The following is a 23,848-nucleotide window of genomic DNA, read 5'->3' on the forward strand; positions in this document are numbered from 1 at the left end:
TGGGACCCGTGGTCACCTCTAGCTGCAAAGGAGTCAGGGAAAGTGTTTTTATCTGGACACACAGAAGCCCAGAGCCCACTGGGGTTCTATGAGAAAAGGCAGGAAGACCCCTAGGCACCTAGGAGGGTCTGCCAATGTCCCCCGGAACCTGTGAGTGACTTGTACCCGTGTTTGGGCCAGGTCCTCGCAGAGGTAACGAGCTAAGATGAGACCACACTGGAACAGCATGGCCCCTTAAGCTGGCGTCCTCGGGGGCGAGATGTGCAGGGTAGAGGCCGTGGGAGGGCGCAGGCAGGAGTGAGCGAACGCCTCCAGGCCACCAGGTGCGGGAAGGGGCGAGCAAAGGTCGCCTTCCCTCAGCACCCCCAGAGCGACCCTGGGACACGGAATCCGGACTCTGACCTTCCAGGCCTGCCGGAGAAGAAACGCCTGTGGTCCGCAGCCCTCGGCTCCGAGATAATCATCAAGGGAAAAAAAACTTGGCCACACTCTGCAGGGAGTGGGCTAGTTCCCACGCACCGGGACCCGCCCGGGATGTGCTGGGTGGGACGGGCGCCAGGACCTGGAGACCGGCCTGGGCTCCGGGGAGGGGCAGGCTGGCCGAGGAGGAGGAGGAGGAGGAGGAGGAGGAGGAGGCGGCGGGCCCGGGCTTTCCCTTTCACTGTGCAGCCTGGGTTTTGTTTGCGTTTTTGTTTCCTGACCACGTTAACATTTATCCCAAATAGAGTAAGTTTAAATCGGGGAAGATAAATGGATAGAAGCCCCACACCCCTCCCGTCCCTCCCTCCTGCTCAACCTGTTGGTAATAATGGTTAACCACCAGCTTTGGGGGCGGGAGTGGGGGACCCTGGTTTGGAGCCTTGGCCTGCGTTTTCGTTTTCGGGGGGAAGAGAAGTGACGGGCCAGAGGCCTCGGCGGGGGGAGGAGGAGCTGCTGTCTGGGACTCGAGGGAGGGGACGGCTGGGTTAAGGAGGACCACTCCCCCAGGGGTCACCCCCGGCGCCTCCCGGGCCTCCTGGCCCCCGAAGCTGCAGACAAGCCCCGCGTCACGGCTGGTGCTGGGACCTCGCGGGGCAGAAAGGCGCAGGACAGCCGGCTCCCCTCCCAGAGGGAGAGCCGGGGGCCCTCTCACCTGCCCCACCCCACAGGTGGGCAGAGCTTTCTTGGCAGGGTAGGTGGGAAGGAAAGGGCCCCCTCCAGGAAGCCCTCAGGGACCGACCTCCTGTGCCCGGTCAGGTCTAAGCTCCCAGGGACACGCCCGTTCACCCTCCTCCTCCTCAAGGCCGTCTCGGAACTCGGCCGGCGCCCCTCTCGCTGCCCTTGCCACAGCTGGGGCCTCCCAGGGAGCTCGCGGCACACGCTGCCTGCCCTGGCGGGGACCGGGCCTCCCATCACTGGGGGGACCGGGCACCCCAGGGGCCCGTCCTGGGCGCCGAGGCCTCGCCCAGCACGTCCGCGCCGCACACACCCCGTCAGCCCCACAGTGCAGATGAGGAGACCGAGGGCCCACCCCGGGTCACACAGCTGGGGCCGCTGTCAGGGCCCGCGGACACGCAGGCCGCCGAGCCAGCCCCTCTGGCTGCAGGGACCGTGTGCAACGAAGCCCCTTCTGCGAAGCCCCCACAGATGAAGCCGGACCCTCTTAGAAAACAGACTATTTATTCCCTCGAGGGTTCTGTACAACGACGCCCCGTGTCCAGGGTGGGAGTGCTGTCTTCCCCGGCCCCAGCGGCCTCCTGGGGAGGGCCTGTCACAGTGCCCAGACCCCGAGCCCCACGCTGGGGCAGAGGAGCCCTCTCTGCCCAGACTGGCCGAGTCTGGGCCCGCTGACAGACCCTTCGCCGCCTCATAGGACCCCTGGCACTGGGGAGCTCTCCTGGGAAAGACATTACTGGCTGGGGAGGGGGCGTCCTATTGCCCCGCGGACCTCTCTGCACACCTTGGGGGGAAGCCCTGGCCGGGGGTAGGGGGCTAGAGGTCCAAGAACCAGCTGACCGTGCCCCCATTTTACAGATGGGCGGCCTGAGGCTCAGAGGGGAAGACTTCCTTGGCCGAGGCTGTATTACGATGTTGAGATCTCCTCTCGTTGGCCTTTCCTTCTCCCAACCCCTACCCCCAGGAGGACACGGAGCCTCCAGCAACCCATGGCTTCTTGCTGGGACCCCAGGTCACCCTCCATGCGAGTGGCAGGGACAGGGGTGAGTAGTCCCAGCACTGCTGTACCGAGAAGCTGGGGTGCTGTGGCGGAGGGCTCTGTCCCCATCGCAGAGACTAGGCAGGTGGCCACGGAGTGCCCTGGAGCTCTGCTGGAGTGGGGGGGGGGCGGTGTGCAGGGTGAGTCGCTGGTCCTCCCCTCCGTGGGTCTCGGAGAGCCGGTGGTGGTGGTGGTGGTGGTGGTGGTGGTGGTGGTGGTGGTGGTGGGCAGGTGGCAGCCCAGGGCTGGGGGGCTGGCGAGGCCGCCGGCTCCTGGAGCGGAAGTGCAGGAGCTACGCAGGCTTCAGCTCTGAGCTTCCCGATTGCACAGGGCGGTGTGAGGACCGGCCTGCACAGCTGAGAACAATGTGAGGCCCCCACTGCGCAGCTGAGAACAATGAACCCATCGAGGTCGCAGCTGAGGTGGCCCAGCCGAGGGCCCGGGCCGCTGGGCAGGGTGGTGGTGGGCGGGAGAGGGCCCAGTTTATGTCTGTGTTGGGCACTGCCAAGGGGCCCCCGGGGGTCACTCCCCACGTCGTGGGGGTCCGGCGTCACAGGCTGGAGGGCTGGGCCAGCGCAGGCCCGGCGGAGGCAGCAGGCACAGCCTCGCCCTCGGGCTCCGCCTCCTCGCCCCGCGCGTAGGTGAGCACCACAGTGACGGTGGCGAAGGTGGCGGCGTTGACGGGGAAGGCGCGCAGCAGCGTTGAGGTCAGCCCACGCGTGAAGACGCGCCAGCCCTCGGCCTGGTAGCTCTGGCGCACGCAGTCGAGGATGCCCTCGTAGCGCGCGGCGCCCCGCAGCCCGTCGGCCTGCAGCCGCGACTTGACCACGTCCATGGGGTAGGTGGAGAGCCAGGACATGATGCCAGACGTGCCGCCCGCCAGCAGCAGCTTGGGCACCAGCAGGCGGTCGCCCGGCTCGCAGCCCAGGGCGCGCGTCACCACGTCGTAGGTGAGGAAGTAGACGCCGAAGCTGGGCGTCTCGCGCAGCAGCGTGGACACCATGCCGCGGTTGACGCCGCGCAGGCCCTCCTGCTGGTAGATCTGCGCCAGGCAGTCCAGGGAGCCCCGGTAGGTGCGGGCCGGGCCCGCGTCCTGCAGCTGCAGCCGCGTCTTGGCCAGCTCCATGGGGCAGCAGATGACGCACTGGATGGTCCCCGCCGCCGCGCCCGCCAGGAACTGGTTCAGCGGCGAGTCGCAGCCCAGGGCCCGCAGGGTGTTGCCCTGCACGCCGAACACCAGCGCGTTGATGAAGGTGAGCCCCATGAGCGGGGAGCCCATGCCCTTGTACAGGCCCAGCACCTGCGGGGGCGCAGGGAGGAGGAGTCAGGCGCCCGCCTCCTGCTCGGGGGCGGGGCTTGGGTAGCCCCGCCCACTTCCCAGACTTCCCTGGGGAGTCTGGCTGCAGGGGCCGCAGCCCCAGCCCACCCCAGGTGTTCAGGAGGGCCAGACAGAAAGGAGCTGGCGCCCGCCCCCCCGACGCCCCCCCACCGCCTGGGCCCCCGCCACTCACGCTCTCCTGCTTGATGATGGACCGGAAGCAGTGGATGGTCCCTCGGTACTGTGGCTTCTCCAGGCTCTGGACCTGAAGCCGCACCTGAAGGAAAGGGCCCGGGGAACGGTCAGCCGGTGGGACCCAGAGCCCCCAGGTCCCGCAGCACCCCAGGGCAGGGGGCCAGGTAGCTGGCCTCCTGTGGCTTTTGGAATCCCAAGACGGGCTGAGGCCAGGGACCCCTGCCTCTTCAGGGAGGGGCATCGGTGAGCCAACAGCCACTGGATGACGCCAGAGGGGGCGGGGCCACCCGAGACCCCAGACAGGCATGAATGCGGACAAACAGCTCCATCTCCACGTCCCAGACTGAAGTTCCACGCTGTGACCTCTGACCTTCCTCACTGTCCTCAGTGAGCTCCTCAAGGCCTTCTGGTCGATGATTGACTATCTGTGTTCCTTACAATGCGGCCATGAATAGTTCTGTCCAAACCAGCTGGACAAAACCAGCATGACAGCCTGGATAAACATCGAGCTGGCGATAGTGTCAGTTACAGGCAGGCATCTGTCACAAGACCGGGAGGAGGTGCGCGGCCCCTGGCACTACCGCATTCCTGGTCCCTCTGCCTGGTGCGTCCCCAGGGCCCAGCCGCACGGTGGACTGTGCTGTGCTGGGTCTGGCAGCGGAGAAGCCCCCGGGCAGCTGCGGAGGGGGTGCTGCGCCCCACCCCTGTCTTCCTGGGCGTCGGCTGCCCCCGCAGTCAGTCCTGTTGTACTCGATGGAGTTGCCTGCTTGGTCTTCTGGTGTGAAGGCACCTTCTGGTTCTGGTGGCCGCTGCACCTCTGCCCCGCTGTGGGACTCCTGGTCCCCTGTTGCACTGTCTGTGCAGTGTGCCGACTGGTGCACGAGCATCTCTGGGGACCCCCCCCCCCCGTCTCGGTGGCAAACCATGGCCGATGCCACGGGGGCTCCTGACACCGGAGCACCACACCGTGGGCTGCTGCCGGGTTCTGCCAGCAGCGCCTCATGGAGACAGAGGTCGTGCATTAGTGAAGTCACAGGAAGGCAGCCGACAGCCTCCTTGGGGACCACGTCAGGAACTCTGGGGCCTGGGGACGAGGCCCAGGGTCCCCACGGCGTGCAAGTCGTCTTTGTTGCCTGATAGCGCGTCTCTGGATTGGCTAAGCGAGCCCCAGGGGCGGAGCGGGGGGAACCTCTCCTGAACTTGGAATCTGTGTCACAGGGGTAGGGTGGGGGGCTGGGCGAAGCCACATTCTCCCCGCCCCCACTCAGACACCCTCACTGTGACCCGGACCACGGTGTGACCCAGGCCCGTGCCAGGCAGCGGGACAGGGGTCTCGGGCACGCCAATCCCTGGCCCCGGGGGGGTTCGGGGGCTGTGTTCTCAAAGACAGGGAGACGGAGGCTCAGGGGCGCTTCCTTCTCCCTTCCGAGTTCTGGCGTCTCCGGAGCGACACCCGTCTTCCCCCTGGCTCCCGGCACCACCGCGGAGAGGCCGCGTTAGCCGAGGCTGCGTGAAGCAGAGCTGTCCCCTCCTGGGCTCGCGGTTTTTAGCGCTGGCAATGTCTTTTTTCTTCTTAATGTGCTGGTTTTCATAGAGTGAGAGGGAAGGAGAGAGGAGAGAGAGACCGACTTGCTGTCCCACTTATTCATGCTTTACTGGCTGCTGCCTGTGTGCGCCCGACCGGGGATCGAACCCGCAGCCTCCGTGCACTGGGGCAGAGCTCAGACTGACTGAGCTCCCCGGCCAGGGAGTCTGAGCGGGTGGGGCAGTCTCACCCGTGCCCAGGCCCCGGCCCCGGCCAGCTCGGGCCCCACAGGAGACCGCAGAGGCCCCTCTCCCCTCTGTTTCTGACCCCTGGGCCCGGGGCGAGCCCTTGTTGTCCGAGGGGCTGGGTTTGGGGGGAAAAGTGGCCCAGGGAGGATCCATGGCCCCGCCCCCGGAAAAGCGGCCACTTGTGCACGAGCCCAGGAGCCTCCCAGCTCCCCCACGGCTTGGAGACCCCCACACGAAGAGCCCCTGATCCAGAGGGGGCTGATTTTCCTCGACCAGCACTGCCCAGGCCCACCGCCCAGGGCCTGTGCCCGCTGCCACCCCTGTCCCCTGTCGGGGCCTGGAGGGGACTCTGGGGGACAGGGCGGGGGTCCAGGCCCGGGGTCTGGTTCGGGGAGGAGAGGAGAAGCGTGCGGTTCACCTGGGGGCTGGGGCTTCCGCTCACCTATGACGGACTTCTGTTTCTGTCAGGGGTGGGGCACCTCCCGCTCGGTTAGGCAACCCAGTTTCAACATCCCACGTGAGCGGAGCCCAGGGCCAGCCCCCACCTCCCAGCCCCTCCCTGCCCTGGGAGAGCCACACCCTGGTGAAAGCGGGCTGGGACTGATCAGGGTCCCGGCACCTGAGGGAGGACAGCAGGCCGCCTTCCTGGGAAGGTCCTGTGGCTGAGGACAGCGGCTGCGGTTCTAGGCTCCCCAGAGGGAAACCGACTTTTAACAGAATGGACTCTGGCCTGGGGAGTGAGGTGGATGAGGGGAAGGGCTTCCGGGCTGGCCCCGCCCTCCTCTTCTCCCTGCAACCCCTGGAGCCGGGCACCTGGCACCTGTGCGCTTCCCTGCACACTGAACGCCCATTTCTCAACCTGCACTCCAGCGGCGGAGCTAGTGGAAACGAGCTCCCACTTTTGCAAAAGCAAGAACACACGTGGGCCTGTGTGCATTTCCGTTTTCCAGTAGAAATCATGCATGGGGGGAAAAGGCTGTCTGAAGGACTGTGTTTTTTTTTAGCTTATATGACCCTGTAATGGTTACAATTTTTTAAAACTTGTATTCTATAACAGAAAGCTAACCGAAAAACGCGTGTGTGGCATTAAACACGTTAAAACACCAGCTGCCACCTAGCTGGCGTAGCTCAGTGGGTTGAGAGCAGGCTGTGAACCAAAGCGTCTCAGGTTCGATTCCCAGTCAGGGCACATGCCTGGGTTGCAGGCCACGGCCCCCAGCAACCGCACATTGATGTTTCTCTCTCTCTCTTTCTCCCTCCCTTCCCTCTCTAGAAATAAATAAATAAATAATCTTTGAAAAAACAAGCACCAGCTGCCCTGGCCCACAGGGCCCGTGTTGCTGGGGGTCTGGGGGCTCTGAAGGCGCAGCCCCCGAGGCAAGCGCGGGCCTGTCTGCCGCACGCCGTGCACTCTTCCGCTGCCCCGGTTTCCTGGTGAGGACAGCGTTGAACGTTCACAGTGGGAAGAGCCAGAAGGAAAAACAAAGCCATCAGAGCATTAACCAGAACCAAGGGAGCGTGCCCTCACCCGGCACAAGGCACGGGACCCAGAGGCAGTCACAGCAGCTGGCCCTGGGGGCGGGCTCCCCCTTCATCACCAGAGACAGCCCGTCCAGGTGGGACGCTGGTGGGCCGGTAACGAAACAAAAGGTCACGAATGGATTTCCTCTTTCCAGGTGCGAGGTGAGAGGGGTTCCAAGGGCAGCCGCCCAGTGGGTGCAGAAGCCCCCGCACCCCGAGTGCCACAGGGAGCTCCGAGGGGCCCAGGCACCAGGCGGGTGCTCCTGGCCCGGTGGGGACAGACGAGGATGGGCCAGGCCCAGGCTGGGGCACAGCTCAGAGACGCCCCCGCAAAGCGGGACTGGGGGCGAATCCAAGCCACTTCCGGGCCGGCCGCAGCTCCCGGCGGCCTTCCCAGCACGTGACCAGGAGGTATAAACTCAGCGGCACGCAGCCCCCGCTGGGCAGTGGGCAGGTCTCAGGGGACGCAGCTGGCAGAGCGAGGGCGGCTGTGCAGACAGGCAGCACCAGAGCCTCACCCTCCGCGGCCCGGAGGGGACTTGGGGCTCTGTGTGGCCAGAGAGCCTGGCCCTCCGGCCTCCTCCCCAAATCCGCCTGCAGGGGGATGGAAGGAAACCTGGGCCCCTCGGAACTGGCAGGTCATCCCGGGTGAGTTACACCGGGAGCACCGGCCAGCCCCTCACTATGCAGAGGAGAGCATTTGGGCCAGGACCACAAGTGATAGGACCGAGACACTGAGCCAATCGGCTGGCAGTGCAGCCCCCGCCCCGGGCCCAGGGCCCGGCCTTGTCCGGGTCAGAGCCAACACGCAAGGCCAGGCCCTGATGCCTCTTCCGCTGGAAGAAACCAGCCTGAAGCTCCCAGACCTTTTCCTGGCCAAGGAGCACCGGGGTTCCAGAAAAGAGGAGACACGAAGTCCACCTCGGCCCCAGCCAGGGCCGCCGCGCTTGCCTGCACTCGGCCCACGCACGGTGGGAGGGAGGCCAAGGTCAGCGCTCACCCTGGACAAAGGTCTGGCTCCCTGCCCTGCTGGTTACTATGGCCACCCTGGCCCTCCCCCGCCTGCCGCCCCCATCCCGTGAGCAGGCAGGTAGGGCCCGGACTTGGCTGGTTTGAGGACAGAAAACCCCCCAAACAGGGAAGGTCTTAGCGGGCACTTCCCGGCGGGTCTCCTCGGTTTCTGTTCCGGGCGCCTGAGAACCAGGAACTGGCCAGCTTCTGGGGGTACGGGGCTTTCGGAAGAGGGAACCAGTGCCCACCCCACCCGCAGCCACTCCTCCACAGGTGAGCACACCCTCCCTCGGGAAGGGGTCACTCGGTGTCCGGGCTGTGGCCACCCCTGCTCGGTGCAGGTCACGTTCATGGCACATGCCGACACGCTGGATTTTCCGCATTTGTGTATGTTCCCGCCGAGCTTTGCTTTGCTTTAAGAAGCTGTCAGGAGGAGTTCTGCAAGAACACTGGGGGGGGGTCCCCACTCTGGGCAAGGGCGAGGGCAAAAAGGTCCCCCGGCCTCAGCTGGACCCCAACCTTCAGCCGCCGCTGGGCAGTGTGGGGACAGAGCCTGGAGGAAAGGCCACTCGGCTCAGAGGGTAAGCGGCCCGCCTGAGCGCCACAGAGAACCCGGACTCTGCTTTATCCCAGAACCTGCGAGAAGGCCTCGAAGGTGTCCCCGAGGTGGACTCCGGCAGGGAGCGTCCGGCCCCCCGGACCCTGCAGGCCTCTGCCCCACGCCTGCCCCTCCCCGGGGTCTGAGACAGACCACGGCAAGAGACTCACCTTGACCGTGTCAAAGGGGTGTCCCACCAGCACGCCGGCCACACCTGGAGGGAGAGAGGAGGACTGGTGACCCCGGCGCCCCAGGAACCTGCCGTGCTGGGCGGAGTGCCCAGCAGGACGGCGCGGGGCTGCCAGGCTGAGCCGGAGCCGGTTCCTGGCGGTGAGCCTGGCTCCGCCCCCGGGAGCCCCTTGGTCCTTAGAGCGGGGGTGGGGGGTGTGGAGCACGTGAGGGTGGCGTCCCCAGGGTCACACCAGGATCTGTGCGACTGGAAGTTGCTGTCTCTCTCTCACGCTGTTGCTCACGCAGCTGACAACGGCGAGCTGTTGCCAAGGTGGGCCCGTTGCTCCCGACGCCTCCCGGCCCGGGCAGGACACTCCGGAAATTTTGGACTCAGGGCCAGACCCTCACCCAGAACTGCATTTTCTCTCTGTCACTTACCAGCTGCCCAGGCTCCCAGAGGACTCGGCGTCTGAGCCTCACCTGGCCGGCCCCGGTGTGAGCATCAACTCCCCGCCCCAGCAGATCCCCGGGAAACACCCGTCCAGGACCAGGTTCGTGGCAGGTGCCGGGCGACCGCTCCCCCCGCCCCACGGAGGAGCTGCCTGGTGCCCGGGGCCGCTCGTGACCCTGTAGTCATGCTTGGCTGTGTGTCCCGCCAGGCCTCGCCGCAGTGCAGCCCCCTGAAGGACGACAGTGGCTCACAAACACTTCTCAACGTCCGCGTGCTGGGCGCCTCCTCGCAGGCATCCCCGCGACCGGGCAGCCCTGCTACCCCACTCCAGGGAGGAGAAACTGAGGCTCAGAGAGGTGGAGTGACTGCCACGCCCTCCTCCCTAGAGATGTACGGGTGTACATCCCGAGTCCGCCTACTGCCGCGAGTGCTCATGGGTAATGAGAACAGCGACCACGTGGCCTTTCCGTCTGCTGCCCCCGCGCTCCGTTTCCTGCCTGTGCCGCCTCCCCAGGTCGACACCTGTCCAGAAAGGGCCTGTAGCCCATCGGGTGGATGAAGAATCTGGGGCACAGCAAAGTAACGTGTCCATGCCACACAGCTGGAAATGGGGGAGCCGGGATTCAAACCCCATGACACCTGGGGAAACGCCCTCGGAACTCGGGTCTGCTGCACGGGCCGTCCCATCAAAGCCGGCAGAGGACAGTTCTGCGTCTGAGGTGTTCTGGGCCGGGCCGGGCTGGGTGGGGCCGCGGCCTCCCAGGCGCCTTCCCACCTCCGGGGCTGCAGATGGGAAGTCCGCCCTCGGTGGGTGTGCTTCTCCTGGGTCAATAAGTGATTTGTTCGGACAGGAAGCCTCGGAGATCTCAGGAATGTCACAGGAGGAGCCCCGGGTGCTCCTTCCTGCCTGGCACTGCACTAGCCCTGGCGTTCCGTGGCCTCCCCTTCTCCTGCTCAGGGAAAGTTTCCACTGTTACTCAGTTGTCGGGGCCACCCCCCACCCCAGGCCACCCCCCCTTCTGGAAGCCCCACACCCGCGGTGCACGGGAGGCCCGCCCCTCCCTCCAGACGCCACATCGGTGTTTCTGGTCCCGAGATACACGTCGTTCCCGGAGTTCGAGCTCTACCTTCGTGTTCACTTCACGTTTTGAATCGGAGAACCCTAGTTCTAGAACCTCCCTTTTGGGGCTACCATTGGATGTGGGGGCTCTGGAACCCTCGCCCTTGCCCAAGGTGCACCGATCAGCCTTCCCACTCCCCATCCGGGGCACCCCCCCAGCCCACCAAGCCCCTTGCAGCCAGGCCCCCAGCTGTGGGGACCCAGGGAAGCACACGCTGGACTTGATGGGGGTTCCCTCTTGTGCTGGAGGGTCCTGCCTCCGGCTCCAGACTTGTCCAGCCCCTGGGTTGGTGGGGGGCAGACCCTCACCCAGCAGCCTGGGTCGGGAGGCCCCCGGCAAAGACTCTAGGGCAGGAACTTGCATCTTCCCATCTGCAGGCATGGAGTGGACCGGAGTGGGCCGTGGGGCCTGCCTCCCCAGCCTCCAGGCCCCAAAAGCCGCCTTCTTTTACCCTCAGGGTCACCTGAGAGCCAGGAGGCCCCTCCACGCCATCGCCCCGAGAGGATCCTGAGGCCACAGCTGCAGCGGCTGGCACGGACCCCGTCCCCCAACTCCAAAGCCAGTGCCCACTGCCCTGCACCAGCTGATGCTCTGGGGCACCTGCCATCCCACGACCTTCCAGGGCAGGACGGGGACCACCGTCCTGGAGGCACCTGGCCGCAGAGGTGCCGTGAGGGGTACCAGGGGCCCCCCTGCCCACACTGAACTTCTCTCTGCACCTCCTCCTGCCCACGCCCCCAGGGAGGCCTCCAGACCGCCGGCTGGCAAGGTCCTGCCCTGCCTCTCTGCGGGCGAGCTGCACAGCTGACCCACTCTCACACAATTGGGGTGATGTGCTGCCCTCCCCCCACTCGGAAAGTGAATCTGGAGGGCCCCCAGGCCCCCGAGGAGAAGCACTGCCGCGATCTGCCCGGAGCCTCCCGGCACCGAGGAGCCCAAACCCTCCCAACATGGAGGCCACACGGGGTTCCGGGGCCAGGCCCCAAGGTGGGGGCGTCATTTGCACATGGTTCCTGGACAGCCTCCCTGTGGGGGCTAGGCCCCTCGCAGGGGGCTGAAGGGGGGCCCGGGACACAGTCAGGTCCCTGTGCCTTGGGCTACAGGGGAGAGGACAGCCCTGCCCCGCTCTGTCGGAGGAGCACGCAGCATGATGTTGTGCCAGTCCCCCCATTTCCCAGGGCCCAGGTTTCTCCCGGGTCAGATAAGGCTGGGAGAGGGTCCCGGGGACTTCTGACCCTCTGCCCCCTTTCTGGTAGGTAGCCACTTCCATCCTCATTCGCCTGGGAGGCCCGGGCCTCAGCTCACGCAGCTGGGAAGTTGGGCACCACCCACCCTGTGCTTGCGTGTGAACCCCAGCAGGACAGAGGCGAGGCTGGGGAAGCCCCCACGGCTCCGGAGGGCGCCGGACTCTGGGGCTTGGGTGGGACCTGTCCCAGGGTCGCCTAGTGAGGATGGGCGGAAAGGCTGTCCAAGAGGGGGCCCTGCCCGAGCGACAGCCCAGAGCGACTGCACCTGTGTGTCTGGGGGGGCCGGTCCCTAAGCAGGCCGGGCCCCAGGATGTGGCCCATTATATAGGGGAGGGGCCACACCCTAAACCCCAAGCTCCCGGGACGCCTGCAGGAAAACAGAAGGAATCCTTGCCTCTGGGGAGAGAATCCACTTCCCCAAGAAGCTGGGAAGGGACGCTGGCCCCTGGACAGCCCCTGCCCTCTGGAGCACCCCCGCATCGTGGGTGGGGAGAGGAGAGCTGGGGCCCAGGAGGAGCCAGCAGAGGTGGCTGGCACCAAGGGAAAGGAGAGGTGAGCAGCGTGGGAGCCAGCTGCCAGCTGGATGCTCTGGCCCCGGCCCTGCTTCCAGGCTCCTCTGGTGCCCAGGCTTGGGGGAAATTCTCTGCCCATTTGCCAAAAACTCGGGGGGTTTGACTCCCTTTTCAGGCTCCAGTCCTATGCTTCCTGAGGCCGGACTGGGGAACAGTCTGATAAGGTTTTGAATCCCTTCCCACACATCAGACGCCAGCACACACTCCCTTCACCACCCTCTTTTCTCCCAGAGCTTAAGGCCCCAGAGAGTGGGCCCTGCTCTCCGGCCAGGGCGGCCACCGCCGGCGGGTGCTGGAGGAGAAAAGCTCTGGAGGTCAGAGCTGGACAGGCCAGGACACCCAACCAGCCGCCTCCCTGCCCAGAAGGCAGGGCCTGGCACGGCTGTCAACTCATCGCCAAATTCCTGGTCTTGAAACCTGGCTCCCCATGAATACCTGTTGCATAAATTAACTCTCCAAGTAAAAGCTGAGAAACTAAAGGCCAAACGGGCAGGTGCCCCAACCAGCCCATGGTGGGTCCACAGCAGAGCCAGGGTTGCGCACTGACTCCGGGGACACAGACTTGGATCGGCTTCCGCGAAGGTGTCCCGGCCCGTGGACACGTCCCCGTGAGCCCGAGGGGCGTGTCGGGCCCTCTCGCACACTCGCGTAGAGTCGACCCCCAGCAGCTCACTAATAGGCGTAAGAAGCGGGTGGCACGCCAAAGAGTGACGGGTCCAGCGACGCCTTACGGTGCCGCGCCCCCCACCCCCACCCCCCGCCGCACCAGGCTAGCCCGATAGCAGGCAGTCCCGCGGCTCCAGCTCCGCCTGGACGGCTGAGGGGCGTGGAGCCAGCCTCGGACTTCAAGGGCTCAGGGTGGGGACGCTGCTCCGGGTAGGATGGGAATGGGGGGATGGGGGGAAGGGGAGAGGGAGAGGCACCCGGGTCCTCCGGCGAGGAGGGCGTAGGGGGCGGCGGGGCACCCCCCTGACTGTCCCCTGCCTCCGGCAAATCACGTTGCCGCTCGCGGGCCCCAGACCTCTGTTCCCAATGTGCCTCGAAGGGCCAAAAAAAACACTTGCCTCGTGGACAGTGCGCTAGGCGCCCTCGGGCCTGGAGTCTGTTCACGCCCACGAGATCCCTGGGACACGACGAAATCCCAGGGAGAGGGCGAGCCGCTGAACCGGGCAGCTGGCTGGTGAGCCAGCCTCGCATCCCGGACGCCAGGCTCCGGCGCCCGAGATCTGGAGCCCCGCATCCCCAGCCCCGCGCGCATTCCGCCGCCTCCTTACCCCCCGCGCATCCAGCCAGGAAGTCGAGCGCCATTGCAGGGCTGGCCGTCCTTCCTCCACGTCCTTCTCCTTCTCTGGCCCTTTGCGGGGCTGCTCGCCGTCGGGAGCCACCCGGCTCGCTGGGCTGGGGCTCGGTCTGGCCGCCGCCTCCTGGCGCGGAGTCCGGGGCAGACCCGGGGCGTGTGTGGGGGGGGGCGGCTCAGCGAACGACTCCTCACCGGGCGCAGGTTCCTCCCCGGCCGGCTCCTGACCCCTCGAAGCAGCCCTCCGGCAGCCAGTGGTCCCTCACTTCGGGCCGTGCGCCTGGATCCTTGGGGCTGCTGGCGGCCCCGGGGCGGGGCGCGGAGCGCAGCCAATGGGCGGAGGAGGCGCGGACAACGCCCCGGGGCCTGCGCGCCGCCACCGCGTCTCATTGGCTGGCCGTGCCGGGAAGGGCGGGGCGCGGGGGGACGTAGCGAGAAGACGGGCGGGGGAGGTACAGGGGCGCTGCAGACAAAGAGTGTGCTTCGTGCGCCCGCCCGCGCCCGACTTGTGGTAGGGGAGACTTGGGGTGTGCGCGGGAGCGGGACTTTGGGGCTCGGCCCGGGAGCCGCAGCCTGTGAGGCCCGAAACCTCTAGTGTGTCCGCTGGGCGGGGCGCGGAATGCGCTTGCTCCAGACGCGGCCCAGGAGCCGCGACCTGGGTTCTGGCCCCCACTCCGCCGCCGAGCATCAGCGTCCTCCCCTGTGTAATGGGACACCGCCGCGAAAACGGGCGCGGAGAGCGAGGACCCTCCGGGCCTGCAGGCTCGGACAGAGCTAGTTGCGATTTTCTTCCGGCGGCGACTCTCACCCTCGGGGAGCCTTCGCTCTCTCGCCTGCGCGCCCGCTGGGCGGTGGCCTGGGGTTCCTGGCCGCCCGACCCAACACGAGGGGTCTCAGGGACTGAGCGCTCCAGCGTTTCGGGCGGCGGGGAGCGAAACTGGAAAGGGAAGGGGGCCTGGGGTGAGGGGCGCGGCCCGGTCCTCGGAGTCCCGCACCGGCCCGCGGATTGCGGGAGCCGCGGAAGCCTGGGCAGAGGGGCAGGTTCCTGGACGGGGGCCCAGAGCTGCGGGGCGGAACAGGCTAGATCGCAGCGCGTCTCTCGGCGGCAGCGGGATACGGTGCGGCCAGGGAGTGTGCTCGGCTCAGGACACCGCTGGTAGCTGGGCGGTGGGAGGAGGGCGTCACTAGGCACCAAATCCGCAGCCACCACCCGCACCCCGAGAGTCCTCGAGACTGGGCCCGCTGCCTGCTTCCTGGGCACGGTCCTGCACAGCGACTTTCCCTACCCAACCCCCTTCCCCAGCGCCCCACGAAGTCCGGACTGTCCGGTTGGGGCTGAGCTTGGCTGGCACCTTTCTCCTTCGCAGTGAAAGTCAGATAACAGGCAAACCAGGGGCCAACTTCCTTCTTCAGCCGCCTGCGGTCAGGACCACACTGCAGAGTTCCGGGTTGCGGAGCCCAGAGCTCTTCTAATTCTCGTTCTACGGGTTCTGATATCAGGGTGGAGATTACTACCCATATACCTCATAGGCAGGTCTTCAAGATGATCTATATTTGGTGCTAGAAGATATACGCCAGGCACACGTAAGCAGTCAACAAACATGGTGTGATACAGAGGCCACCGGGAAGCCAACCCCCAGTGTGGTTTTCGTTTCTTCTTAGACGCGAAACAGCACAGTCATGGAGACCCAAACCCAGGTCAGCTGACTCCTAGTCCAGTGCTCGTGATGGCTGGTGGGCCCTGAATTAGGGGTCTGGAGGCCTGGGTTTGAATACCACCAGCCTCTCTGACCCAGTGCCAGGCCTCAAGGAGGCTGGGGGTGGGCAGCAGGAAGAGGGTAGGAAAGTGGCCAGTGAGTCAGAAAAGGGGTAGTACTCAGGCCCCAGAAGAAGCTTAGACTCCAAACGGCGGGAGTTGACGTGGGGATGCTCAGGCGGCAGGAGGCCTCCGGACCATGACCACTGAACTAGACAGCCTCTATCCAGGTGACTCACCTCTGGGAAGGGGTGTCCCTGGCTTGCCCAGGCCCCAGGAGGTCAAGTGCAATAGCCTGCGGCATGCATCCCTGTTTTGGAGGTTTGAGAGGAAGCCTAGTACCTGAACGGTGCAATGACTCACGTTATGAAAGAGTGGAACAATACACATGCCTTTAATGTCCTGCTTGGAGCAGTCTGTGTGAGCCCTCGTCCAGACAGGTGGGGGTGCGGACAAACCAGCTCCATCTCCACATCCCAGACTGAAGTTCCATGCTGTGACCTCTGACCTTCCTCACTGTCCTCAGTGAGCTCCTCAAGGCCTTCTGGTCGATGATTGACTATCTGTGTTCCTTACAACGCGGCCATGAATAGTTTTGTCCAAACCAGCTGGACAAAACCAGCATGACAGCCTGGATAAACATCGAGCTGGCGATAGTGTCAGTTACAGGCAGGCATCTGTCACAAGACCGGGAGGAGGTGCGCGGCCCCTGGCACTACCGCATTCCTGGTCCCTCTGCCTGGTGCGTCCCCAGGGCCCAGCCGCACAGTGGACTGTGCTGTGCGGGGTCTGGCAGCGGAGAAGCCCCCCGGGCAGCTGCAGAGCGGGCTGCTGCGCCCCACCCCTGTCTTCCCAGGCGTCGGCTGCCCTGCAGTCAGTCCTGCTGTACTTGATGGAGTTGCCTGCGTGGTCTTCTGGTGTGAAGGCACCTTCTGGTTCTGGTGGCCGCTGCACCTCTGCCCCGCTGTGGGACAGTCCTGGCTCCCTGGGGGCCCTTGGGAAGGGGCCCAGCAGCCTGGGACACGGAAGACACTCGATAGCTGCACTTGGGGAAGCTCCTTGGAGGGAGGTCCCCTTTGGGCAACCCCTGCAGGGATCCAGGGGAGGGACCTGGGCAGGTGGCAGGGGACCCTGCAGGCCTCCAGCTCAGAGGTGGGGCTGGTGTCGAGGGGGCTGGTGTTGAGGCTGGGGCTTGTTGGGTGTGGGGACAAAGGTCCAGTCTGTGTGGAGCAGTGTAGGGTGGCCTCTGGGGCAAGGAGGAAGGGGTCAAGGCAGGCACTGGGAGCAGATGGGGTCCCTTGGGCGCACTGCTTGCTGGGCTACCAAACTGTAAAACCACGTTTCTCCTTAAAACCTCTCGCCGAGGAGGCACCTGTTTCTGTGCTGTGAGACAGCCACCGAGCTGGCGCAGAGTGGCGGGGCGCAGCTCCATGCCGGCAGGCGTGGGAACAAGGCGGACACTCCTCCCTGACCTTCACCGCCTCCCTGGCAGTGAGGGAGAGACCAGAGAGGAAAAAATAAAGCCATTGCCAAGTCCACGAAATGCCACAGCCTCCAGCCTGCGTTATTATACCAGCGAGGGGTCTGTTGTTTTCATTCATTTCCTGAGGATAAAATCACAGCACAGACGGTGCTTTCTCAGCGTCCTCCTGTTCTCAAGAGCCCCGGCCACCCCCTCCCAGGGGAGCCCTCCCCTCCCGCTGGGCTCTTCCCTGACCCCCAGCGTTCACGAGGCAGGAGAGGCCCAAGGCCAGAGCAGCGGGAGCACAGCAAGGGGGGAGGGAGTGCCCCCGGGGACCCGGGGTCAAACCAGGTTACGGAAAAGTGTGGGGCGGAGTCTATGTCTTGCACAGCGTTGGTAGTGCTTCACAGAAGGTAGGTTCGGTGCGGAAGATTAGAAACCCCGGCAGGAAAGGCTAGCGCCCCTGTTCTCTTCTCCACCCTGTGGCCTATTGAGTTCGGTGAAGGGGGTTGTTTGGACCTGGAGTGCGGTGGCGGGGCGGGGGGGGCGGGGCAAGGCTGGAGCTCAGGGTGAGTGGCGGCTTGGGGGGTGGGCCAAGGACCTGCTGTGTGGCCGTGTGGACCCAGGGAGTCAGGCTGTGCGGGGACAGTGCGTGGGTGCCCAGGGGCCTGCCCTGCCTGGGGGAGATGCTCTGGCTCTCTGCAGGTCTCTGCTGCCACCTTTCCAGGATACAGAGGAGGTAGTTTCTATAAGGGTATAAACCAACATCACCTTGATTTAGAAAAGAGCTGATTAACCGGCTGAGGTACTGAAGGTTTTCCCGAGGGCGTACCCACTCTCTGGACCAGGGACGCAGAATCCGGGCCCCCGCAGGTCCTCTCACGGAAGGAGAGGCCGCCGGGCACAGGTGCGTGGCCCTGTGGCGAGGCGCGGAGGACCGGTTGCTGGTGTGTGGCCTGGCCTTGACCGGAGCCGGCCCGCCCGATGCGTCTCTTTCTCCGGGTGAACAACCGTTTGCCGCGTGGGGGTCTCTCCGGCGTCTCGTCAAGCCCACCCTGGCGTGGCCTGGCCTCTCCACTGGGCGAGTCTGCCCTGGGCCTCAGAGATGGAGGGCCTGGGGCCACCTGGGGGCCGTCAGCCACTGTCCTGGTGGCTCCTCAGCCCCCACCCGTGGTGCCCAGAGGTCTCTCATCGGGTAGATTTAGAGAAATTCACTTCTCTCTGCTGAACTCAGTCACCCCGAAGCTGCCGCCGTGCTGGGTGGGTTTCTGGCATCTTCCTTCCGCTGGAGCGGTTCAGTTTCCCCAGGGCAACCCGTCCGGGTGCGCTGTGGGCCCCTCTCTGCCATGCTCTGTGGCGTCTGGAGCCCTCGCGGCCTGGGGTGGGCTGAGCGGCCGAGGGGAGGCCGGCGCGGCTGGATGAGATGCCCAGAGAAACCCAGGACGGGCAGTGATATAAATAAACACTTGGCAAATGCTTCTAGTCTAAAAATAGAACTGAGGGGGGGCCTGCCTGGGGGAGTCCCCGGCTGGCCCGAGGACCGCAGGGGTGGTCCCCAGCTTGGCTCGGGCCTGGTCGGGACAGGAGGGCACGGCCGACGGGGCTCAGCCAAGTGTGGCAGACGCAGTGCACGCTCGCCGCGCAGCCGGGGTGTCTGGGAAACCGCGCAGGCCTCACGGAGCGCGGCCTCGGGGCAGGCCTGGGCTGGCGCCGGGCCCGGGAAGCTGGCCCGGCTGTGCCCTGTCTAGGGCCGGGAGCAGGGCCCTGGCCCACAGTCAGTGTGAGGGGGCGGCAGTGGGGGCAGTGGCCAGAGGAGGGCGGTGTGCCCTTACCCGAGCCGGGGGTGGGGTTGCAGGTGAAGCCGCAGTTGGCCCCGCGGGGCAGTGGGAGCAGGCTCAGGAGAGGACAGGAGGGGGCAGAGAACGGCATGTGCCCGGGCCAGGCCGGCCGGCCCCAGGGGAGAGGTGGCCCCGCCTCCTGTCCCCCACGGCCACTCCGCTGGGACTGTGGATGGTGACCCCAAGCAGGAGGCGGGTTCCTGTGGCGAGGCGTTCCAGAGACACTGATGAGGAAGAGAAGCAAAATCGCCAAAAGATCGGGGGGCGGGGGAAAAGTTCCTGTTTGCCTGCCTCCGACCAGACGTCCGGGCCCAGGCCTGGCCGGGGGCGGGGACGGGGGGCTCTCACTTCCTGTGTTGGCTGCTTCTCTTCTGTCTGGATTTTTTAAATAACTGGTAGCGATTCCTTTTGTTATGAACCGTGAACATGCATTTAGGATGTGTCTGGTTTCTTGGGGCCCCGGCCCAGCGAGCCCAGCAGGGCCAGCACCTCGGTTCCCAGGGCCCTTTGGGTTGGTCCGGGCTTGCGTGGTTGGGTCAGTGTCTGCCTCCCCCTAGAGGGCAGTGCGGCCTTCCCGGCTCGGGCTGGCTGGGGCTGCACAGGATGGGGCTCCGGTGCTGGTGGAGGAGGCGGAAAGCAGGTCTAACCGCTAATAGCAATAACCCTTCCCAGTGGGAGGGGCGGCCCCAGCAGGCAGCCACGGTCTTCGTCTCTCGCCCTCCACACAAGACTCAGCTTGAGTACCCCCTACACCAGGCGAGGCTCTCCCCAGCTGAGACCCCAGCCTGCCCAGCCGCCCCAAGGCCTCTTTGCCATTTACTGAGTCAGGTCAGGTCCAGTGTAAGCAGCTGACTCTGCCCTAGGTCCATCCCAGTGTCCATCTATCAGCCCATTCATCCATCAAGCCATCTATTTATCCATCCATCCATCCATCCACCTGGTCACCATCCATCTACCTACCAACTCACCACCCACTCACCCATCCACCCACCCTCTCACCCATCTACCCACCTACCCACCCACCCATCTGTCCACAGACCTATTCACTCGTTTATTTACTCCCACCCACTCATCCACTCATGCATTCTCTCGTCCATCTATCCACCAGTCCATCCATTCATCCACCCTTCCACCCACCCACCCACTAATCCATCCGTCTATCTACCCATCATCCATCCATCCATCCATCCATCCGTCCATCCACACGCCCACTCACCCCTTTATCTACCCCCCCACCCATCCCCCCACCCGCCCACCTACCCACTCATCCATTCACGGACTTGTCTACTCATGCATTTTATTCAACAAGCCTCCCCAGGGTGCCTGCCCTGTGCTGGGTGCTGTGGGCGCAGAGACGAACCCAGCGCGACTCTGCCGACCAGAAGCTCACGGCTGGGAGGGGAGGTGTCTGGGCCTGTGCAGAGCGGCCTGGACGGAGAGGTGGTGTGTTTCTTTTTCCGCCGTGAGGAAGGGCAGGGTTTGGGCGTGTTCGTGCGACAAAAGGCAGGTGGAACTTGGCCGTGGGGACTGGGAGAACATGCTTGTCTCAAATACCTTTCCTAACACTGCCTCCCTCCCTCACCCCAGCGCTCCCTGCCCCCCCCCCCAACTCAGTGTCTCTCCTTGGCCCTCACCACCCTCTGGACACGGGTCTGTGCTAGCTGCTGTCGCCCTGGGCCTGGGGCGTGCCACCTTGCAGTGTTTGTTGCATGAGGGGAGGGCCTGGGTGGGACCAGGCTGTTGTCTGTGGGGAGATGATGCAGCTGGAGGCTGTGCGGATGGATTGCCAAAGTGGATCTGAACTTGAACTTCGGTGGTCTGACCGCAGGACGTCATGCCTCACCTGATGTGGGTTACAGGGGGAAAGGCGTCCAGGGCAATTTCCAGGTTCTTGGCTCAGGTGCCACGGCATGATTGGCACTCATCAGCTGGATGCTTTGCAGGAAACATGGGTCTCAACGGTCCCCTTTCTTCAGTTAGACAATGCCCTTCGAGCCCCCTCATCGGCCACGGTATCAGCCTTCCACGCATGGATTCGTCTGCAGGTGAGTCCAAGCACCGACTGTACTTGCCCTGCTCTCACCAGGCCTGTCACCTCCTTCCTTCTGGAACCTATGCTCTTATTGATGCAGCCTCGGCATTGGGCTGGCCACTTCCACGGGGACATGCCCGGAGCTTGCCCTGATTGGCCACAGATGTGAGGAAGGTACCATCCCTGTTTGCCAGGTGCAGAAATGGAGGCTCAGAAGGGTCAAGGGGCTGGCCCCAGGCCCCGGAGCTGGCATGAGCCACAGGGCTGTGTGTGGTTTGGACACAGGCAGCTTGGCTGCTAACCAGACCAAACTGCCTCTCTCTAGAGTCCAGGACAGGCATCAGGGCTGGCCTTGGACGGGCCACATCCCGCCCTTTGCCCTCTGCCGTGGCAGCTGCCCCTGGCCACTTGTGTCCCCCTCTCCCAACTGGCTGGGCAGGCGCCGGCGAGGCTGCCCTCTGCCAGCTGTCGGCCTGCTCAGGGCCCGCCTGCAGGCCCGCCCGCCCAGACACGCGGCCCTGCCCCGACAGGGCGCCTGGACCTGGTGGTGTTTGTTTTGATTTTCACTATGTTTTTATTGTTGTTCAATTATAGTTGTCCCCACTTTCCCCCCATAACTTTTTTTCTTTTGATTGCTATAAGCTTTAATGTTGATAAGAACTGGACTGTAGCCCTGGCCAGCGTGGCTCAGTGGATTGAGCGCCGGCCTGTGATCCAGGGGGTCGCAGGTTTGGCTGCACAGGCCTGCGTTGTGGGCCAGGTCCCCCGTTGGGGGCACGCAAGAGGTAACCATACACTGATGTTTCCCTCCCTCTCTTTTTTATCCTTCCCTTCCCCTCTGTCTAAAAATACATAAAATTTTTAAAAGGAAAAAGAAAAGAACTGGACTATAATACAACTGAAACGCAGTGGTATGCTGAGCAAGTACATCTAAAAGTGAAATCACAGACTTGATTTTTCTGTACATTTGTTTGTTTGTTTGTTTGTTTAAAGAAAAGTATAGCCCTGGCTGGTGTGGCTCAGTGGGTTGAGAGCTGGCCGCGAACCAAAGGGTCACCAGTTCGATTCCCAGTTGGGGCACTTGCCTGGGTTGCGGGCCAGGTCCCCAGTAGGGGGCGCATGAGAGGCAACCACACATTGGTGTTTCTCTCCCTCTCTTTCTCTCTCCCTTCCCCTCTGTCTAAAAATAAATAAATAAAATCTTTTTTAAAAAGTAAAGAAAAGTATAAAGTCAGCTAGCAGTCCCAGATGAAAGAACAAATAAAATAGGTGGATTGGATAGTTAAGATGAGGAAGGAAAATGACCGTCTCGAGCTCAAATGGACGGAGCGGTTTATTCTGCAGCCAGAGAGAGAACAGGGCGGCGGGGGGCCTCCAACTGGTGGGGCGCGAGGCTGCCTGCCTGTCAGGCCCCCCACCGCTGACGCCCGCATTTTCTGCTCCTCGTAGGGCTCTCTCGGGGGGCGCCCTCGGCTAAGGTGAGCAAGGCCTTTCGATGTTTGTATCTGCTTCTGCGCGAGTCTCAGGAGCCGAACTCCATGCCCCTGTGTGGCCTGCTCTCCTCCTCCTCTGGGCACAGCTCTCGGTCGTCCGCTCTACACCCACTGGTTTCCCAGCAGCCGCTCTCCACGCCCTCCCTGGCACAGCCGCCTGCACTTCCCAGCCATTTGCTGCCGTGTTCAAAGCCTGCCCTGTTGGTGAGGTCACACACTGGCATGATGTCGCACACTGGGTGAGGTCACACACTGGCATGAGTGAGGTCACGCACTGACATGAGGTCACACACTGGCATGAGGTCGCACACTGGGTGAGGTCACACACTGGCATGAGGTCGCACACTGGGTGAGGTCACACACTGGCATGAGTGAGGTCACGCACTGACATGAGGTCACACACTGGCATGAGGTCGCACACTGGGTGAGGTCACACACTGGCATGAGGTCACACACTGGCATGAGGTCGCACACTGGGTGAGGTCACACACTGGCATGAGGTCGCACACTGGGTGAGGTCACACACTGGCATGAGTGAGGTCACGCACTGACATGAGGTCACACACTGGCATGAGGTCGCACACTGGGTGAGGTCACACACTGGCATGAGGTCGCACACTGGGTGAGGTCACACTGGCATGAGGTCACACACTGGCATGAGGTCACACACTGGGTGAGGTCACACACCGGCGTGGTGCCTGTCACTCCTCTGTGGTAGGAGCTGTGACATGTGAGATGGAGCCTGGCCTGCCGTGTCCCTTATCTGTAGCTTGATCTTCTTTCCTTGTAATTCAACTGCTTTGATCTTAAAACCTATTTGATGAGAAAATAAAAAAGTGCAAGGTAAAATACCTAATGCAAAGGAATAAAAGATGTTTCCTAGAAGGAAAAGTGACAGCCTTCCTAGGCCGCAGAGCGAGAAGACAACTGCGACCCCTGCGGCGTTAACACTTGCCCTCTCCCCGGCCCCGCCGGGTTTCCGGTCAGCGAACGCCTTAGGCAAGTTCACGGTCGCTCTGAGCCTCAGGGTCCTCTCAGGGCTGCAATGGTCTCGAGTGAGGAGTGGACAGAAGCGGCCTCCTGGCGGAGCAGCTTCCCTTCCACGCGTGTCCTGTTTGGTGGGTCCCGCGGGGCTTGCTCCCCTGGCGCAGCGAGCTCCGCTCGGTGCTGGGCCTGTGCTGGGCACTGGGGACGCAGCACGGCGGCGGGCTTGGCCGGGCCCCGGGCGCCGTGAAGGGCGTGGGACGGGCCTGAGCGGCTGGTGTCCGTGCTGGATCCAGGAGGGCTCTGGCCAGCCCCCTGGTGTCAGGAAGCAGGGGCCCCTCGTCCCCACTCCCTCCCTGCCGGCCGGGCTCCTTGAGGCCCGGCCTCTGCCGGGACAGTGTTTGCTGAAGGCATCGGTGCGGGAGCCCGGAGGGTTCCCGGGGCAGAAACAATTCCAGGGGCGTCGGGGAGGCCCAAGGACGCGAGTGAGACCTGAGCAGGGGCTTGGAGGGACAGGGACATCACGGCCCCATCCCTGGACCTCCCCAGGAAGTGTCTGGCTGTGGTCTGGGACCCTGCCTGCAGGCCATGCGGACAGTGGGCCTGCTTCCCCAGAGCCGACAGCTCCCTGGCCTCCCCCGGACTTCCCACAGCTGCGACCCGCTCCTGAGGGCACTGGGGCAAAGGGCCTTTGTGGGGGTGGGAGGGATGCCAGGTGGGCATCGATCTGTTGCTTCCCAGCACACCCTCTGCCTTCTGGGCCACTGGTCAGCAGGCTCCCGCCTCCTGTCCCCTGCCCCCCGCCCGCCCCACA

The 23,848-nt window shown here is 64.4% G+C and overlaps 1 protein-coding gene and 1 long non-coding RNA gene across 3 annotated transcripts; one reads left to right on the forward strand and one right to left on the reverse strand.

The window, feature by feature from the left end:
- Positions 1-1,642: 1,642 nt before the first annotated feature.
- SLC25A29 (solute carrier family 25 member 29) lies at positions 1,643-13,744 on the reverse strand. The gene is made up of 4 exons (XM_045822175.1): positions 13,447-13,744; positions 8,781-8,824; positions 3,706-3,789; positions 1,643-3,494 (listed from the first exon to the last, which is right to left on the reverse strand). The coding sequence occupies exons 1-4, from the start codon at positions 13,478-13,480 to the stop codon at positions 2,745-2,747; spliced, it is 912 nt and encodes a 303-aa protein (XP_045678131.1). The 5' UTR covers positions 13,481-13,744; the 3' UTR covers positions 1,643-2,744.
- Positions 7,043-12,588, forward strand: LOC123808001. 2 transcript variants are annotated; one of them, XR_006783743.1, is made up of 4 exons: positions 7,043-8,285; positions 9,223-9,332; positions 9,441-9,951; positions 10,811-12,588. It is a non-coding gene; the product is annotated as an uncharacterized LOC123808001 (long non-coding RNA). The 2 variants fall into 2 exon arrangements; XR_006783744.1 differs by lacking the exon at positions 7,043-8,285 and adding an exon at positions 8,820-8,940.
- Positions 13,745-23,848: the final 10,104 nt, after the last annotated feature.

Source organism: Phyllostomus hastatus, unplaced genomic scaffold (assembly GCF_019186645.2).
Source record: "Phyllostomus hastatus isolate PE091 unplaced genomic scaffold, TTU_PhHast_1.1 phas_scaffold_501, whole genome shotgun sequence".
Lineage (NCBI taxonomy): Eukaryota > Metazoa > Chordata > Mammalia > Chiroptera > Phyllostomidae > Phyllostomus > Phyllostomus hastatus.

Excerpts from the sequence above, each read along its gene's own strand:
- SLC25A29 (XM_045822175.1), bottom strand. The coding sequence starts at position 13,480 with ATGGCGCTCGACTTCCTGGCTGGATGCGCGGGGG. Across the intron at positions 8,825-13,446 it reads CCTGGCTGGATGCGCGGGGG|GTGTGGCCGGCGTGCTGGTG; the intron begins GTAAGGAGGCGG and ends CTCTCCCTCCAG. Across the intron at positions 3,790-8,780 it reads ACCCCTTTGACACGGTCAAG|GTGCGGCTTCAGGTCCAGAG; the intron begins GTGAGTCTCTTG and ends CCTTTCCTTCAG.